This window comes from Pelophylax lessonae (assembly GCF_965119305.1).
Source record: "Pelophylax lessonae genome assembly, chromosome: 12".
NCBI classification, from domain to species: domain Eukaryota; kingdom Metazoa; phylum Chordata; class Amphibia; order Anura; family Ranidae; genus Pelophylax; species Pelophylax lessonae.
Genome location: NC_138779.1, coordinates 172,707,478 through 172,728,078, shown reverse-complemented (window position 1 = coordinate 172,728,078; position 20,601 = coordinate 172,707,478). Strand labels below are relative to the sequence as shown.

The 20,601-nt window shown below is 47.7% G+C and overlaps 1 protein-coding gene across 2 annotated transcripts in view; it reads left to right on the top strand.

Annotated features, from left to right (window-relative positions):
• Positions 1 to 20,601, top strand: part of NR1H2 (nuclear receptor subfamily 1 group H member 2) — a 199,454-nt gene that overhangs the window by 145,334 nt on the left and 33,519 nt on the right. For both annotated transcript variants that reach the window (XM_082274383.1, XM_082274384.1), the window contains exon 7: positions 15,272 to 15,451. In XM_082274383.1, the coding sequence (XP_082130509.1) occupies positions 15,272 to 15,451 (180 nt within the window). The remainder of the gene's footprint in view (positions 1 to 15,271; positions 15,452 to 20,601) is intronic.

Here is a 20,601-nt window from a genome sequence, read left to right as displayed (position 1 = left end):
ACCGTTATCCCTTTGCAGATGCTGTGGGTAATTGTTGGACAGTTTCACCGAAGGTGGACCGCACTGTTTCTGGGTTAAATGTATCCACGTGGGTGTCCGTGAAGGATTCTCCGGTGTTCACGGATCCGGCGGATAGGTGCGTGGAGCCGCTTTCCCGCCACATGTGTTTGGTGGCAGGCTCCCTGCTCGAACCTCGGTTTGCTTCGGTGATGGTTTTCTTAAGCTGTCACGGCATGGTCCAGGGTGCTTAGGCACGCCTTGGTGGCTCAGGTGGTCTCCGACTGCTCTTGGCCTGGTGACTCACATGGCCCACGCTGTGATGTACCTTTGTGCTGCGGCCTTGGAGGGAGACTCCTCTGAACGCTCGGTTCCTGAGGTTGGGGTCACAATCCACTGCTTTTTTGTGGCTGCACGTTGGTCGGCTGACCACGCTTCCTAAAAATCTGTGTCTGATGTCCCTTTTATGGGTATCCGACTTCTTGGGAATTCCTTAGATGCGTTGCTCGCAGGTCTTACAGGTGGTGTGGGTGGGTACCCTTTGGCCACACACCTCTAAAGGTGAAATCCCCCCGCGCCAGGCGGGGTCCTTCCTTTACTTCGGGGGTCCCTTCGTGACTTAAGGGGCGCGGGAAGGAGGTAACTCCTTTGAGGCCTCAGGCGGTCGCAGGAAGCCATGGTCCTGGAAGCCCATGACTGGTCAAGCCGGTTCGGCTGCCCGGTCCTCCTCCGCCTAAGAGACGCCCTCACCCTTTCCAGGGGTGGGGGGCCGTCTGCTTTACTTTTCGGGAACCCTGGTTGTCCCTAATTCAGGACGGGTGGGTTCACAAACTGCTTCTTTCAGGGTGTGAGTTTGAGTTTCGTTCTTGCCATGCAAACAGGTTTCCTTCCTTCAAATCACAATCTGTTTCCCAATCGATTACATGATCTCATGGGAGGCGGTGTGAGAGCTTCTCGCCCTAGGAGTCATTGTGCCAGTCCCTCAGCGGGACAGGTTTCATGGGTTTTATTCCAACCTGTTCACGGTTCCCAGGTAAGAGGGAAAAGTGCATCCGTTTCTGGACCTCAAGTGTCTGTACCGCTTTGTGCGGGTGCAGAGGTTCCAGATGACATCCATCCGGTCAGTGGGGGCATCGTTGAGTCCAGGGGGCTTCTGGTCTCCATCGACTAAAAGGGTGCATGTGTGCACATCCCTATCTACGGAGGTCATCATCGGTATCTCCGCTTCGCAGTGGCAGAGGAGCATTTTCTATTGTGGCATTACCCTTTGGTCTCGCTTCGGCTCCCAGGGTAGTCACCAAGGTTTTGGCTCTGGTGCTGGCTTTGCTGCACATGAAAGGGATTACGGTACTCGGTTTCCTGAACGACCCCCTGTTGTGGGCGGGCTTGTGTGCCTCTCTGTCAAGCGATCTACAGGTCGGGTTTCAGGCACTCCAGGAGTTGAGGTGGACCATCAATTTTCAGGTGTCGGCACTGACCCCGTTAGTTTGTCTCGGTTGCCTGGGGTTGGTCCTGGACTCCGCTTGCGCAAGGTTTTTTTCTCCCAGGGTAAGAAAATTTCCTTCAGGGACAACTATTTCTCCTCTCTACGGGCCTGCGGGCAGTCCCTGGGTCTGCTGTTTCTGGCCTTCAAAGCCATTTCGTTTGCTCAGATCCCAACGAAATCTCTGTCAGCGTTGGTTCTTACCTGGGGGGACAAAATCCTCAGTCGTTGGACATAAGAATATCTTCGAGCCCCCTCATGGGGGTGGACTTTTCGGGGTGGCTCCTGTCACCGGCTCTGGCGCAAGGTAATTCTTTTCTATCTATACTGGGGACAGTGTTTACCACGGATGCCAGCCTGTCGGGCTGGGGTGGAGTTCTGGGCACGCGTTCGGCGTAGGGATCCTCCTTGCCGATATCATCTTGGAGCTCCGAGCATTCAAGTTCTTCTTGTTCCCTTGGACGACTCGGATTCAGAGTCGCCCGGTTCGTATTTCACTCGGACAACGCCACGGCCGTGGCTTACGTCATTCGCAAAAGGGGGCACCGAGGTGGCCCAGGCGGTGGCCGAGGTCCTGTCTTTGGCCGAGTTGCGCTTTCCAGCGTTTCTGCTGTTCAGGTTTCGGGAGTGGTGCACTGGCAGGCGGACTGTCTTCGTCGCACGTCTGTGGAACAGGGGAAATGGTCCCTGCATCCAGGGGTGTTTCGCCTCCTGTGTGCCCGGTAGGGGTCTCCAGATGTGGTTTTGTTTGCGTCCCGTCTCAACATGGAAGTGGGAAGGTTAATGGCCAGAACCTGCGGTCCCCTGGCAGTCGCCACGGACGCGTTGGTGGTGCCCTGGCACCAGTATTGGCCTTCCCTCCGAATCGACTGCTGTTCAGGTTCCTCCACCGGTGGCGTAAGAACGGCTTTATGTATCTCTGGTTGCCCCAGACTGCCCTTGTCAGTCTTGGTACGCAGACCTTGGGCGGATGGTTGTTGAGCCGCCCTGGCGGCTTCCGCTGTGAGACGTTCTACTGTCTCTGGGGTACATATTCCGTCCTGTTGTACAGTCTCTGGCTTTGATGGAATGGCTGTTGAAAGCCAAGTTTTCAAGAGGATAGGGTCTCTCCATCATACCTGGAGGGCGTATATTGTCTGGTGTGAGTCGCAAGGGTTTTATCCACACTCCTTTTCGGTAGCGAGGATTTTGGCCTTCCTGCTGGAAGGTGTGGATCAGCGCTTGGTGCTGGGCACGGTCATGGGTCAGTTGTCGGCCTTTACCGGTTTTCTTCCAGCGTCCCTTGGCGACTAATTCCTTGATTCGCACCTTTACTCAAGGGGTGCGTCGTCTGGCTCCCCCACGGAAGGCTCCCTTGCTTCCGTGGGGACTGACTTTGGTTTTTTGTTAGATTTTTCTTACAACAGCCTCCCTTTGAGGACATCAGAGAACCAGCTCTGCCTTTGTTGTTCCAGAAAGTTGCCTTTCTGGTGGCTGTCACCTCGGTCTTGCCGGTTGCCTTCTTTGGTCGTTTATAGGGATAACGTGGTCCGGCGACCCACTCAGTCTTTTCTTCCTGCAGTGGTGTCTGCTTTCCACCTCATCGTTGTTTCTTCCGTTGCTTCCGCCTTGGACGTAGCCCAAGCATCCCAAGAAGTCCTGTGTTTCTTGCATGTTGTCCGGGCGGTCAGGTTTTTGCCTGTCTGCCATAGAATCTTTTGGGAATTCTGATTCCCTGTTTGCCCTTCCAAGGGCCCTCGGAAGCGTTCGGCTGCGACCGCTGCAGTTTTTTCCGGTTTGGATCAGACGGACTTTGGTTTTGGGCCTCTTCACTATAGGCTCCGGTCCCCCCCTTTTTCCTGTGAGGGCACGTTCTACTGGAGCCGTCATTGCCTCTTGGTCTTTCCGCCATCAGGCTTCCTGTGGCTGAGGTGTGCGTAGCGGCAACGTGGTCCTCTGTGTGCACTTTAACAAAATTCTACTGATTTGATGTACTGGCATCCTAGGATGCTTCCTTTGGCCACAGAGTTTTGTGCGCGGCAGTTGTTTTGCAGAGACGTGTGTTTCTGTCTCTTCTTGGGGTGTATTTGTCTAGGGTGGTCTCCTGTTGAGCGCTTTTTTTCAACTCTGGCCTGGTTGCACATTGCCTTTTCTTGGTTGCGTCTTCCCACCCCTCACACCTGCACTGCTTTGGGACATCCCACTCGTGAAGGCTAACTGAAAGAATGAAAGCATGAAATGGAGCTTAGTTATGTAGCATGAGGCTGTATATTCTGCAATATTTACATTTTATGTAAATTCATTCAATGAATCCAAACTCTGGAAGCTGTGATAGCATGCACTGCATTAATGCATTCACACAATTTCACAATAACTGCCAGAAAGAATGTCATTTTAGATCCATCATGGCAGTGCCTGTTAGCGGGCATCCACTCACTTGCTGCAGCCACATCCCTCTCCTTGTTGTGTCACTGCCACATCACCAGTTGTCCCTTTAGGCTCGGTTCACACTTATGCGATGCGGGAAGGCTGCGAATTCGCAGCCTGTTCCCGCATCGCAAACGCACCCCTGGCAGTTCACACTGCCATATGCGATACGCTGGGGGTGTCAATGAAATCTTAACGACACCCCCAGTTTGATCGCATATCGCAGTGCGATCTTGCAGTTCGCACAGGATCGGATCGCACAAGTGTGAACCACTGTGCGATCCGATCCTGATGCGGCAGCAAAAAAGGCTCCTGTGCGTCTTTGCTGCGGGTGCGGTGCGAATTTAGCCATACAAAGTGTATGGCTAAACTCGCACCGCACAGCCGATCGCATGTAATGAAGGAGCAGTGCGCTCCGACATTACATGCGATCGCCGCAGCCGCACATGTGTGAACCGGCACTTAGAGGGAATGAGACTGTCGGTGAGTCAACAGTGGGTCAGAGGAGGAGCCGCTGCGGGACAGAGATGACAGTTGCTCTTTAAAAACTATTTAAATTGAGTTTATTTAAATCAAGCCTTTTTACTCGTGATTTTTTAATCAAATCCACCCGGATTAGAGGGGCGTGGCCTGAAGACTCATGTGAGCGGACGTGTTTTAGAGAGGCTCTCCCAGCTGCTATCCGTTACACTGATCCTGTGAATACATTCTCGAGCGGTAAACTCACCTCCGGTTACCGGACACTAGCGCCGTCCAGTCCTGTTCATGTCCCCGCCGAAACGGCCCTCCAAAGCGGCGGCAAAGCTGGAGAAATTCCGGCGCCAGGAAGGGAGCGTGGAGGCCCAAAATGGCGGACCGTCACACTCTGCTCCCGCTGTGGCAAAGCAGGCTACGGACTAAGCGGTCATTCTGGCTGCCATCACAGACTGCAAGGCGTCCCTGACCACGAAGATAGAGGAGATTAAGATCGATATCTCCTTGCTCAGACAGGATTTTCAGAAGCTGCGTGACAGGACGACCGAGGCAGAGGGACGCATATCCAGAGTGGAGGACGATTTACCCCCCATCCAAAACGCTGTGGAGCTGCAAGGGATATACAATATTTGCTACATAAACAGGACGATTTGGAGAACAGGGCCAGACGTAACAACGTCCGCTTTATTGGATTACCGGAGGCTGCGGAGGGGTCCTCCCCTGCCACCTTTTTGGAAGATCTGCTGGTAAAATCGTATGGCAGAGAGGCATTCTCACAGGCGTTTGTTGTGGAAAGGGCGCACCGCATGCCAGCAAAGAAACCACCCCCAGGCGCCCCACCCCGGGTCTTTATAGCCCGGTTTTTGAACTTTAGGGACAGAGACGCGGTCCTCCGGCTCTCCAGGGAACGTGGGAATATCCCTTTGGACAACCATCACATTATGGCGTTCCCAGACTTCTCGGCGGAAGTCCAGAAACAGCGAAGTCAGTTTGGGGAGGTCAAGCGCCGTCTCAGGACCCGCAACCTCAAATACGCAATGCTGTATCCTGCCAGGCTGCGGGTGGTTGGTGAGGACAGAGTGCATTTTTTTTAAGACCCGGACGCGGCAATAGCCTGGTTGGATCGTCTGCCGTGAGTGTTCACTTTGCTGACCCTTCCCTGCCCCAATGTCCCCAGGATGACTGTACGCGCTTCAGCCTGATATGTCCCCTTGTGGCCTGTCTCTGGGCCCCCCCCTCCCATATCCTTCGTACCTTGGACGCTTGGGCTGGGGCCTCCCCCGGTCCACTGCCTGCCCCATGCCTTTGGATTGTACCCCTCCTGGGGGTACCCCCGGTCTGCTTCCTACCTATTGACTCATCATGTTCCATTTCCCTCCCCCCCCCTTTTTTTATATGTCTGCCTAGCTGACACGGACTTATTTGGATTCTTGTTTTTTTTATTCCCAATTCTTTATTTTGCCTTCTAGCCGGGAGGCCTCTATGCCCACCACGGGTGCTATGCGATTGTGCTGTATTGACTTATGCTCACTGTTGTGTCCCAGGACTGGGACCCCTCTTCGGAGATTGTTCGCCCTCATGGGCACGCGGGGTTCTGGCTGGTTCCGGGGGGCCTCGCCTTCTGGTGGGGCCGCTCGGGCCTGTTGGTCGCCGCTGCCTGTGAACTTTTTTGTTTCGGGATTGATGCCCACACTGGTTGGGGTGTGTGTTGGGCTGGGTGGGGGTTTATGTTTCTGTTTATTGAGTTATGCTATGTACAATGTCTACAACCATTTATTTGCACTGCCTTGTTTAATCATGCTGCCAGATTGGATTGCTGTGTCCTGAGCCATGGGCGGCGGGCGTGGTATATGCTTGCCGTGGAGTCCAGTTGCCATCCTGTGTTACAGACTACCCTCTCTTCCTTGACGTTATGGCTGGGTTGACTTTCCTCACGTGGAACGTGCGAGGCGTCCGAGACGAGGTCAAGCGAACAGTCATCCTGTCTTACCTGAAGGAACAGAGGGCGGATGTTATTGCACTGGTGGAGACGCACGCGGAGGGCACCCTGCTTGGGGCTCTCCGCAGACCGTGGGTGGGCTGGTCCTTCCACGCCTCCCACTCGTCTCATTCTAGGGGTGTGTCGTTGCTCATCTCTCGGTCTGTGGCTTTTGCGGTGAGAGAGGTGGTGACGGACCCCCTGGGCAGATTTGTATTTGTTGCTGGGGCTATAGGGGGGCATGATGTGCTTTTGCTAGCCTGGTACTTTCCTCCCCCTTTTAGCACTACCCTTCTGACTGAAGGCCTGACATTTTTAGCGAGATACCCTTCTGTCTCTGCAATATGGATGGGGGACTTTAACACAGTCTCCAATCTGTCTCTGGATAGGGTGGGCGCGCCTGGCTCCCCGCCATACCCAGATAGACCCATGCGTTTTTATAGAATATTGACCAGTTGTCATCTCCTTGACTCTTGGAGGTGCCTACATCCCACTGCACGGGCCTACTCGTGCTTCTCAGCATCCCACTCCACCATGTCTAGGATAGATAGCATTTGGATCTCTCAGGCCCTCCTGCCCAGACTCATGACTGCCCGTTTCGGACCGAGACTGCTCTCAGATCACACCACGTACATGGTGACTCTGTCTCCATTTACCGTCCCCCCTCAGAGACATTGGCGCCTGAACCCCTTTTGGCTCAAGACTGTTCCAGACATTGACTCATTGACGAAGGAATGGGACTTCTTCTTCAGTTCTAACGCTGATACTGCCCCCACTCGGACTGTGTGGGAAACCTTTAAGGGCCATGCTCGCATGTTGTTGTCGTCGCGCATATCTCGACATCACAGGGCGTCGCGGACTGACCTGTGTGTGGCTGAACGGCTATTGGCTGAACTGGAGGCCGAATATGCTAACTCCCCTACACCTGACGGGCTCGCCCAACTTAAACTGAGGACTAGGGCCCTGGACCAAATGTTCCAGGAACGTGCCAACCATAAATTGTTTTTTAGCAGACAGCGTATATTTGAGCACGGTGAGCGGTCGGGTAAATTGCTGGCCTATCTGGCGCATATGGACACCAGACCACCTGTGGTGATCACGCTTCATCCTTCGGTGCTGGGGGACTCCTCGGACCCCGCGGCTGTGGCGGAGTTGTTTGCCTCTTATTTTAGTGAGGTTTACTCCTCCAGGGTGGACTATGACCCCCTGGAACTGGCCACTCTGCTGGATACCCTGGACTTTCCCACACTGACCCATGAACAGGTCACGGTGCTCGAGGCCCCGATTTCTCAGGATGAAATAGTGTCTGCCATTTCCTGTTTTGCCAGGGCTAAAGCCCCGGGTTCCGACGGTCTCCCTATCGAATTTTATGCGCAGTATTCTGAGACATTGGCCCCCCCCGTCTGCTCGCGGTGTTCGAGGCGGCATTTAAGTCGGGCTCCCTCCCTCCCTCGATGTGTGAAGCTTTGATCATTCTGCTTCCTAAACCTGGTAAGGACCCCCAGTATCTGGAATCCTATAGGCCCATCTCGCTGTTACAGTGTGACGTGAAAATCATGGCTAAAGTGCTTGCCCTCAGACTCAACAAGGTAATTCTATCCCTTGTGCACCCCGATCAGACGGGATTTATGCCGGCCAAAAATACGGCCTTTAACAGCAGGTGCTTGTTTATGAACCTACAAGCCCCTCATGACTGTATAGGTACCAGGGTTGTCGTGACTTTAGATGCTGCTAAGGCCTTCGACTCTGTCGAGTGGTCGTACCTGTGGCAGTGCCTACGTAAGTTTGGGTTTGGCCCGAGGTTCATTAAATGGCTTACCGTATTGTACAGTCAACCTCGAGCTCGGGTAGTGGCCAATGGCTGGACGTCTAGGTCATTTCCTCTTTCCCGTGGTACACGCCAGGGTTGCCCCATTTCCCCACTGTTGTATACCCTGGCAGTTGCGCCTCTTGCAATGGCTCTTTAAGCGAACCCCGGCATTGAAGGACTCCGCTGTGGCGACCTGGAGGAGCGCGTTGGTTTGTACGCGGATGACATGCTCTTATACCTGGCGGACTCCGGGTCCTCGTTACGGTGTGCCCTGCAGATCATACAGCAGTTTGGGAAATTCTCTGGTCTGACGGTCAATTGGGACAAATCCCTCATCCTTCCTTTGGACAGTTTCCCCCCGGGGGCTGATCAGGCGTCGCTTCCCCTGTCGCGAGTGGCGGAATTTAAACATCTTGGGGTCCGGGTGACAAGTTCCCTCACAGACTTCATACCTTTGAACATTGAACCGCTTTTTGACTTCGTTAAGGACAAGACGCAAGTTTGGGCTCGGCTACCACTGGGGGTTATGGGCAGGGTGGGCCTGGTGAAGATGATCCTGCTTCCCAAGATCCTATACCTGTTGTGGCACTCCCCAGTTTACATTCCCTACAAGTACTTTATGACTCTGGAGAGCTTGTTGAGGTCATTCATTTGGGGCTCCTCTAGACACAAGCTGTCTTGGAAACACACTCAGAAACCCACTAAGTTGGGAGGTATGGCAGTTCCGGAGCTGGCGAGATACTATCTAGCAGCCCAATTGTCGCACTTCTTTCACTTGGACAAACAGGACTCGGGCAGGTATATGGCAATGGTCTGCAGGGGTCTGGAGTCGTGACTCCCCCACCCGTTCTGTGATATACTTCGAGGTATCGCGTATCCGCGGCTCCTCGGGGCAGTCTTTTGTTTCATCACAGGCGGGTCTGGAATTTGGCGTTGTCTAGAACCGGGGATGCGACTTTGCATTCCATGACGCCGTAGTGGTATAACCGTCCGCTCCCGGAGCTTCTTCATATCCCCGACCCTGGGGTATGGATACGTAAAGATGTTTACCTGTTATCGCATGTTGTGTCTGCGGGGTCTATCAAGTCCTTCCACCTGCTCCGGGAGGAATTCCAACTCCCGGACTCCATGTATTTCTATTATTTACAGCTATCCCATGCCCTGAGAGGACAATTCACCCCTGTGATCCCTGTCCTACCATCGGTTGACATTTTAGATGTGATTAGGGGCTAGGAGCACCGCAAACTCATCTCGTTGCTGTATGAAATGCTGGGCACTAAACGGGTGACTGAACTGGCATATGGGTTGCGGGGGTCATGGGTGGGCGATGTTAGGGAGCTGGGGGATGAGGAGTGGGATGAGGCTCTGGAGGCCTGCACTTTGGTTTCTCCCAAGCTGTCGGATTGGCTCACTCAAATTTATATTACCCACAGATCGTATCTCACCCCGGTGAGGCTGGCTCACTTTGATTCCTACCGCTCCTCGGCATGTCCGAGGTGCTCTCACTCCCCGGGTACTTTTGGTCACATGATCTGGTCCTGCCCGGCCGTGCAGGGGTTCTGGACACAGGTTGTCCAGTTCCTGCATGACCGCATGGGATGCCCGACCACACTGGACCCCAAATTGTGCCTCCTCGGGATATTTCCTGAGGTTGACGCAGATAAACACATGATTCAATTCCTCCGGGAAACCTTATTCACAGCTAGAAAAATGATAGCCTTGAAGTGGATGCAATCTACACCCCCTACCTTATCAGCTTGGAAGGCGGCGGTTGGTGCCACCCTGCCCTTTAAGAAGGTCATGTATGTTAATAGGGGTTGCCCCAAGAGATATAACAAGATATGGGATAGGTGGCTGGAGGCCCCCGACACATGCGAGTCTTAGGAGAGGTTGGGGGTCTTGTGCCTTTGTCATTATGATGCAACTGTTCCGCAGAGTCCGCGCCCAGGGCCTCTGCTATGTTTGCCTTGCTGGAGTTTCTAATCCTGTTCTAATACGGCGGCGCTATATTATTTCCCTATTTTTTCTTGTTGTAACCATGCTCGTTACTCAGTGCGAATTTTTGAAATGTTTGATTTTGTGGTATTGTACTTATGCAACTTTCTGACGATGCCTTATATTGTATGTTTATATGCAGTGCTTAACTCAATAAACGTTTGTTTGGTTTAAAAAAAAAAAAAAAAATCCACCCGGATTCCACAGTTAATTAATAATACTTATTGCAGAAACACTCAGCAGAATAATGCTGTGATGCAGATAGAACTGGTAAATCATAAGGCCCTTTGTTTAAATGTATTGCTTTATCTGCACAGTGCTTTGCTTGCAGAGTGATGTGTAAGTCAAAATTAAATGTACCACATAGTAATGACTGTGTGACAGTGTTTTTATGAGTGGAGAACATATGGTAATGCAGTGCTTTAAGCATACTAGGATGAAAATTTGGCCAGTTCAGCAGGGACCAGTCAACTTTCAATCCATGTATGGGCAGGGGGGTTGTACAGTAGTCTAACGGTAGCCGTGTCGGATTTTAGCCACTTAATTAGCCTGCAGCACTAATTTGTGCATTCTGGCGGTGTGGAAGTCTCCCTTCTGTCACAATACAATAGCTCAGGTGTAAAAATGCCTCCATCCACATCAAGTGTGTGGATGGAGAAATTTAGTCAGTTTTTTATTCTACCCAATGGTTGAAATAAAGAAACTGACTCATCTATGAGCTTTAGGACCCTTTCACACGGGCGCTCCGTATGTCCGCAAATCATCCTATTTTTTTGCGGATGATTTACGGACATAATGTAAGTCTATGGTATTGCGGATGTCAGCGGAATACCATCTGCTGACATCCGATTTTCTTCCTTTCAGTTCTGTTCCGTTTTTTGGAACTGAACAGAACCCTATTTTTTCATCCGTTAAAAAAACGGAAAGGAAGGAAAATCGGATGTCAGCAGTGTCATTCTCTGACATCCGCAATGCCATAGACTTACATTATGTCCGCATATCATCCGCAAACGGATGGGATGATATGCGGGCACACGGAGCGGATGACACAAGTGTCATCCGCTCCGTGAATAAAAAAAAAAAAAAAGTCCCGCAGTGGAGAATAAATCTGGAGCGGCCGTGTGAAAGAAGCCTAAGGCTGTTGGCCTGAGACAAACAAGGTAGGATGGAAAAATGCAGAGCAGCTGGGAAATTTGCCTGAACCTTAGCTGATCATTGAATTAAAATATATACACAATGTATTGTAATAACATCTAACTAAAACCTTTAATGCAGCCACTTGTGCAGTGATTCTTCTTTCTACATGTGTGGTCTGGTGATGCCCACTTCTCCTCTCTGCTCCTCCATAAAAGCCAAACTTCACCCACAATCCCACCACTCCCATTTATCAATTCTCATTGCACCCAGGGAGCCCACTTCATTGTGCAGGAACTCTCTGCTCCTGATGTATTTTTGATGAACGCTGATGGGGTGTCACGTCTCTAAAAGACTGATGGCTTCATAAAGAGCACCTGTCATCTGTTGTCATACTCTTCGCACTTCTGTCATACCCTCCACATTTTCTCACCTGCACACAATGTCTGTTGTCATACCCTCCTCACTGTTCTTGAAAAAATTGTTTGCTGTCATGCCACCTGCATATACTGCTCCATGTCATGCCATCTATTCTCTTCTCCTGCACAAACTGCCTGCACACTCCTTTTCTGTACACACTGCAAGCCAAAACACTTCTTCAGCATTGTTTTTTGCTGTAGACAACCTTGGCCATTCTGGAGCAGGTACACTTATGCTAGTTATATTAGAAAAAAATAAGTTATTCATGATTTCATGGGCAACTACAGTTTCTATACAGAAACCTCAAGTCGACCATCCCTAGCTCCTAAGCTATGCAGTTAGCTGGATTGAAAAAAAAAAAAAAAAAAAAAAACCCCTCTAGTCCATCTAGTTCAACCAAAAGAAAAAATAAAATATAGAAAGCCTCCATATACAGAATCTTGTACCCACAGTTGATCCAGAGAAAGGCAAAAAAAAACCCCTAAAAAGCATGGACCAATTTGCTCCAGCGGAAGAAAAAAGACTGCCCTGACCCCTGAAGGCAGATACTCACTAAATCAACAATTTCTGGTGTTACCTCTATACCAGAACTTCCCTATTAATTTTTACCTTGGAACCCTTTGACATGGTATAGCAAAACTTTGGAACCCCAACAAAAAAATGTGTGCCTTAGAGTAGCGCAGCACAAACCTTTCAATGAGCAGAGTGTAATGTTCTCTTTTGCTGGCAAATTCTTTTTATACCTGGTTTAATTGTTGACAGAGTCCTGACAGGGTCTTTCAATGCCTCTGACAGAGCCTTTTAATGTCCCTAGCAAAGTCGTTCAATGCCCCTGACAGAGAATCTCAATGTCCCAACCTAACAGAGATTTCTATCTGACTCTGACAATAACAGAGCTTTAACTATCAGCTCCACTCTCTATCACTCCTCTACCACGAGTGATAGAAAATGGCTGACGGCAGGGCGGGCTGGCTTACGGCTAGGACCAACCCTGTTCAATTTATTCATAAATAGCATTGAGGACGGGATCAGTAGTTCTATATCAGTTTTTGCAGATGACACAAAATTGGGCAGGGTAATAACTGCACAGCATGGAGCAGATATCCTACAGAATGACCTGGACAAAATAACAGAGTGGGCAACGACATGGCAAATGAGGTTTAATGTGGAGAAGTGTAAAGTTTTGCACTTGGACTAAAAAAACATAAAAACACAATACACATTAGGGGGGGGGAACCCTTGGGGGAATCAAAAATGGAGAAAGATCTGGGAGTCTTGGTAGAGGCTAGACTAGGCAATAGCATGCCATGTCAAGAGGCAGCTGCCAAAGCCGGCAGAATATTCGCATTCATAAAGAAAGGGATGTATGCCAGAGATGAGACTATAATCCTTCCACTTTATAAAACTCTGGTCCGAACACATCTGGAGTATTCTGTCCAGTTCTGGTCAGCAGTCCTCGGGAGTCCTCAGGAGGGATGTGTTGGAGCTGGAGAGAGTCCAGAGAAGGGCAACTAAACTAATTAGGGGATTGGAGGACCTTAATTATGAAGAGCGTCTGCAATTGCTTGATTTATTCTAAGTAAATTTGGAAGATAACCGCACTATGCTAATGTACAAATAAGCAGCAGCTTTTAGTGTGACAAACACTTAAACAAAAATTATATCAAGGTAAGCCGCGCTAAGCAGTGAATTTGTGCTATAACACACAAAATATTATACATGGTGAAAATACCAAGTTAAATACTTGAAATATACAGTGAATAAAAATAATAATAATAACAACAACTTGAATGTGACATACACCCAACCAGGAAGTGTGTAAAGCAAGTTGTGTGCAGAGTTAATTAAAGTTCAATAGTCCCTATAAGGACCCAAAAAATCAACAGTGACAAATAAAAATGTTTAAAGGTTAAAAATGATCTTGACCACAAAAACTGCTGGAAAACTCCTGGGGATCAATCCAGTCGTCCGTGTGAGATTCCAAAGTGTTAGATCACTCCTATTGCAAGGAACAGCCACTAGATACGCAGACTGCTTACCAGATTGAGATATATCAAGTGCCTGATTCAAAGGTGTATGCTCCCAGGATCCTCAATAGGATAGACCTCTGGGTAAATTCCAACCTCAGACGACAGGAAAAGCTCAACAAACATGGACCACGTGCAAGTAAAAAATGATACAAGATCCCATAGCGTAACACTGTATAATTGTTATGGGTGCATATATCACAAATGTACACCCAATGGTGAAATTTGCATCTTAAGTGCAATCCACTTAATAAGGAATAAAGTGCTGAAGTGAAAGATAGTGACCTCCACCGATTTTACAAGCTGCTTACCAGACATACAAATGAGTATAGCCAAAGGAAGTTGCAAATAACGAAGTATGTGCCAAACTCCAGTCAGAGAAGCGACCAACACCCACATGCACAAGCTGCTTACCAGATGTACACAATTAAGTGCCAGTATCCGATAACAATTTGTTTGAGGGAATTAAAGCCAAAGGAAGGAAATCCCAAGGTGTGCGGAAACTTCAGTCAGGAGCGTGACCACCACCGACATACAAAACTGCTTACCAGATATACTCAGTAATAAGCCAATGTCCAATGCCAGTAAACTCAGGATCATAAAATTCAGCTGGTACCAACATGGAGGAATGCCTCCAAACGATATCCCCAGCAGGGATCAAGTCACAGGTTCATATAAAAAAGAATAAGGTGCCCCATAGTGTAAAACCATAACATTTATTAAAACAAAAAAATAAGGGAAGCAACTTACAAACATCAGAAATAGAGAGCGTTTGTTTGAATGAGCCGCCGGCCGGTCAACTCTTCTGCCCTCAATCTCGTATTGGTGATGTCAGCACGACGCGACCGACGTACGTGTCATCAGATATGACGTTTTCAAGGTACCTTTTCTCTGAAGTTCATTGACAGGCGCAGCACCTGCCCCTCTATTTCTGAGTGGGATAGGGTTTTTCTTCTAAACGCTGCTTGCAACAAAACTGAATCCTATAGCAGAGTGAGTGGGTGTATGCCTACATGGACTGCTCCGTGGGCTTGGTAAAGATTTTTCCTGCCTAATGTCCTACTCCTGTAGGGGGCAGCATAACCCAATGGTCAAGAAGAATATGGAGCTGCGTCTGTCAATTAACTTCAGAGAAAAAGAACAGTAAGTCAAAAAAACTGTTTTTGGGTGAAATACAACAGCAACAGGAATTTCCTAAGTATCTAAAGTCCAGAAATGTTATAATGTGGAAGCACAATGAAGGGAAGCTGATGCAAACCAGACTTTATGCATAACTTGTACATAGTGGTAAACTAAAACTGTATTTAGCATACTGTATATTTGCATTCATTAGACAAAGTAAAACATGTAAAGTTTTAGACATCAGTGTGCCTTTTAAATACGGTAGCTCCAGTCCTGCTCAGACATGCTGATTGTCACCAGTGGAACAGTGTTTGTCACATGCATATTGAGCTCATGAGACAATGTTCTATCACTTTCATATCCTCATTTCATTCTGTATAGCTGATTTTGCATTTCTCCTACTGATGATTTCTCTCTTTTTTTAGCCATGGCCTCTCGCCAATGACCCCAACAGCAGAGAAGCTCGCCAACAACGCTTTGCTCACTTTACGGAGTTAGCCATCATCTCTGTGCAGGAGATTGTGGATTTTGCCAAACAGGTTCCTGGGTTTTTGGAATTGTCTCGAGAGGATCAGATAGCACTTTTGAAAGCATCCACCATAGAGGTAAAATGTAAATAAATATTCTGTAATAAACTGTTCACTACTGTATATAGCATTCCTAAAAAACACATAACATCTTATTGTATAAATGATATCTACAACTAAAATATTATCTAAAACCTTATTCTTAGTCACAATTCCACTATTTACTAATCTTGCATTTTCCAGATTAAAATAAACTATTAAAAATAGTAAATTAAATCTTTCGTTCTGCTGTTCCATGGCATCCACATTGTTTTTCATCCAAGTCCCCTAGCAACACTATTTTTCCCAGTTCTGATGTCTGTGATCAGATTATCTTGGTTTGCTGTCTGTACAAGATCTAAATATAAAACCCAGCAGTGCACCTTGTATTTTTTTACCAGCATTTATTTGAAGATATAATCAGTCTTGTACTGATGGGTAAAGCAGTCGCCTCTAGGAGGTAGACACTTGACAAAACAAAGGGCATATGCCAACACTCACTTCGTCTATTGACTTGCCCAATTTAGCTTACTGTCCTGAAGAGGTAGAAGACTTTCAAGCTGAAGATGATTCTGTCATGAACTACAGGCTACTGGAAATTCACTCCCGCACCTGTTTTCACAGTGTCAGATTTGACTTTCGATTCATACATTCACTGCATCAGCTTTTCAGATTTTTAATGAAAATACTGGACTCCCAGATTTGGATAGTCACTGCAGTGGTTGTTCTGCTTTGTTTGTGTCATACGGATAGTCTGATCCGCATATTTACAGCATCAGTGCATAACTGTCTAGTGTGTTAGGTCCCCAGCTCCATGCTCAGATCACTATTTTTGTTGGAAGTGCCCACTCCTGATTGGCACTGTGATTCAGAGTAATAATAGCGTGTAATCACGCCTTCTTTTCCAGGTATCCAGGTGCATTGGCTAAAATGCATAAGTCTGGTGTGGATTCTTTGCCCTCCTTAACTGAAGGAGAACGGTCAGAGGAGGTTTGCTCTTGCAATATAGAAGTCATGGACAGCCTTACGCATGTGGTTATTGAGACTCTTAAGATTAAATACCCCTTGTTCAGAGACAAAGCTATTACCGACTGCTCTTGGTCTCAGAGTAACTCTCAGGAACTGGTAAAACTAGCTACCTTTTCCTTGGTCATCAATGCTGTCTACTTTTTGCTGTATTGCATCTGAACTCATGGACTGTGGTACTCTCACCATCTTTGCCTCGGTCAAAAACTTTCTGATTCCAATTTTGGCACAGCTGAGAACTATGGGCATTAAGGTGATGGTGTGTTTTATCTATCTGTTTATAAAAGCAGCATTGGCTCTGGACATGCAGACGAGTCCGCTGATAACAATATGCTCTCTGAGGTGCTTAAGATGTCTCTCGAATCAACAAAAGTTCTTTCTTGTCCAAGATTTTCCTACAAGAAGAAATGCAGCAGGCTCTGAGATCCTCGTTTTAAGAAATTTCAGACAAACTGCAGATCCCTTCTATGCAAACTCATAAGGGACCTGCCATCCATGTTGTTTTCCTACCTGGGATTCATGTTTTCTTCCTTCAAGGCTGTCCCCCTAGCTTTGTTGTACTCTAGGGAGTACTGGATAAAGGGAATACTGGTGAGATAGTTCTCCTGCCCCTGCTGGCTTTCCTGGCTCTTGTTGTCTCTGAGTTGGTCCTTTCTGCTAAAAGATTCTCAAAAAGGATGCAATCCTTTCTGGCTGGGTACGTGTTCTCAGCACTGTGCCATTGCAGGGACTTCAGGCACTGAAGGTAACAACACTCTCTAGGTTATTCTGATGGAGATCTGGGTGGTTCATCTGTCACTTCTGTATCGAACACTGCAGGTGGATGGGAATTTGGTGAAGTGTACTAAAAAATGCCACGGCTGTGGCATACATAAGTATACAAGGTGGCACAAGAAGCCTAAGCAAAACATTAAACTGGGAGTGGAGAAATGGCAGGGGGAGGTTGTGAGTCATCATCTTGATCCAGGAGAATGGTCTCTCCATCAATATTTTCTTCAGAGCTATAAATGTTGGGGAAGGCCAGACATGGATCTGATAGTGTCTTGTCATAATAGCAAGGTGAGTAGGATCACCCCCCCCCCCCCCAAGCAAGGGAACCACATGGGGAGGCAATAAATGCTGTGGTCGCTTGGTGGGTGAAATACTCTGCCACTGAAGCTTCTCTTTCAATTCCCGCAGATGACTGAATCAGAAAGAATTCACACCACTCTGATAGTTCCAAACTGGGCAAAAAAATGCAATTCTCTGATCATATTTGTCTGGGCATAGATTCCCTGTGGCCACTCCAGAACCCATCTGCAGCTTTAGGCCCCTTTCACACTAGTGTGACTTGTCCCGCGATTTTGGACTGCAAAATCGCATGACAAGTCGTTTTCCATTATTTTCAATGAGCCCCATTAATATCAGTGCGTTTTGAAGTTGCACCGTCTTCAAAGTAGTTCCTGCACTACTTTGGCACAATTTTAATGCATTTTGAGGTATATAGCACTGAGCCATTGCTCAAAATCGCAGGAAAATTGCGGTAAAATCGCATTGCATAAGTGTGAAAGGGGCCTTAATAGAAAGGTGTTTGTGCAAGAGTGATTGCTACCATGCTACAGGCTTGCAAGCCCTCGTGCTGCGAGGTATATGCAGCTGTAGAGCTCCAGGTATGGAGCTTGTAGTTAGCTCCATTTGTGGTAGGAACACCATCTGATTGCAGCATAATGACTGACATCTTTAAAAAAAAAAAAAAAACAGTTACCACACTTTTTCTTTTTCATTTTGGATAGAGCAAAGGAGGGTTATAACCCCTGTTAGATTTTTTTTGTTCACCATCTGTGTCCCATTGCAGATATTTCCCTTCGCTTCCTGTCCCATAGCCAAACAGGAAGTGAGAGGAAATCCCTGCAAATTAGAGGAATTCCTTGGGGACCCCCAGGTCACTAGAACTAGTGTCCCCATTGGAAGATTTCCCCTATATTACTTTTACGGGGGGCACAGACCGCAATCAAAAAAACTGACAGGCATTCTAATCCCTCTGCACTCTATCCAAAAACTAATAAAAAAGTTTTGCCTTTAGTTCTACTTTAAGCTTTTGGGCCCAACATCTGGCTTTACAATTTTACCTGTGCATAGGGGCTATGAATCGCCCAGCTCTACCAGGGCATTGATGCATATGAATCTTGAGCAGATTTCTCTGCTCATTAAGTAAAAGAACTGTCATAGAAGGACAGCTTTATATAGGTGGTTGAGATTCCATTTTGAATAGAGCAAGGAAGGATTAGTACCCCCGTGAGCCTTTATACATGTGGTAATTGAGACTGTTAAAGTATACTAGGCATTTTTTTTTTTTTTTTTTAACTTTGGCTATAGTTGGAAAACACCTAAACATGTGCACATCCTTCTGACAGTAATAAGCAGTGACAGGTATTCTTTATGGAAGGATCTGGGGTCTGTAAGACTCCAAACCCCTCCTCTGCACTCAAAAGCATTCAAAACGCCAAGTTTGGCTGTTTTGCATACTGTTTTTTTTTTTTTAAATCTGGCGCCTTTAAGGCTCCAGTAACCGAAAGTGATGTCATGACATCGCCTCTGGGTTACTACATTGGAGACCCAATCAGAGCCGATTCCGGTTTTGTTCGGGTCTTTGGCTAGCCGGCGGATGTGCCGGTTGGTCGCTCGGGCCTCCTGGTGGGACTGTAGACCCGGGCAGAGCAGCTGAAGGTGGCGGGAGGGAGGATATCCCCCTCCCACTGCTTGTAATAACAGCCGAGTGGATGCTTAGCCGCATTGGTTGTAATTAGAAGAAAGCTGACTGACCGCTCTAGAAAAAGGTACCAGGGTGATGCCAACAACCCCTGGAAGCAATATCGGTAAGTCTGTGGCCGATACCGATTCTTCAGAAAAAGTTAATAATGGCCCACGATAATCGGCCGCACCGATAATCGATCGACTCCTGATTTATTTATACCCCTTGAAATTTTTCACATTTTGTCATGTTACAATCAAAAAACATAAATTTATTTTTTGGGGATTTTATGTGATAGACCCACACAAAGTGGCACATAATTGTGAAGTGGAAGAAAAATGATAAATAGTTTTCAAAATGTTTTCAAATAAATATCTAAAAAGTATGTTGTGCATTTGCATTCAGCCCACTTTACTCTGATACCCCTAACTAAAATCTAGTGGAACCAATTGCCTTCAGAAGTCACCTAATTAGTTAATAAAGTCCACTTGTGTGTAATTTATTCTTGGTATAAATACAGTTGCTCTGTGAAGCCCTCAGAGGTTTGTTAGGAAACCTTAGTGAACAAACAGAATCATGAAGGCCATGGAACACACCAGACAGGTCAGGGATAATGTTGTGAAGAAGTTTAAAGCGGGGTTAGGTTATAAAAAAATATCCCAAGCTTTGAAGATCTCATGGAGCACTGTTCAATAATCCAAAAATGGAAAGAGTATGGCACAACTGCAAACCTACCAAGACATTGCCATCCACCTTAACTGACAAGCCGGGCAAGGAGAGCATTAATCAGAGAAGCAGCCAAGAGGCCCATGGTAACTCTGGAGGAGCTGCAGAGATCCACAGGACAACTATTAGTCATGCACTCCTCAAATCTGGCCTTTATGGAAGAGTGGCAAGACGAAAGCCATTGTTGATAAAAAGCCATAAGAAGTCCCATTTGCAGTTTGCGAGAAGCTATGTGGGGGACACAGCAAACATGTGGAAGAAGGCGCTCTGGTCAGATGAGACCAAAATTGAACTTTTTGGCCTAAAAGTAAAACGCTATGTGTTGTGGAAAGCTAACACTGCACATCACCCTGAACACACCATACCCACCGTGAAACACGGTGGTGGTAGCATCATGTTGTGGAAATGCTTTTCTTTAGCAGGGACAGGGAAGCTGGTCAGAATTGATGGGAAGATGGATGGAGCCAAATACAGAGCAATCTTAGAAGAAAACCTGTTAGAGTCTACAAAAGACTAGACTGCTCTCCATCCAATCGGACAGAGCTTGAGCTTTTTTGCAAATTAGAATGGGCAACAATTTCTCTCGAGGTGTGCAAAGCTGGTAGAGACATCCCCAAACAGACTTGCAGCTGTTATTGCAGCAAAAGTAGGTTCTGCAAAGTATTGGGGGGGGGGAGGGAGGCGTAATACAAATGCACTCCACACT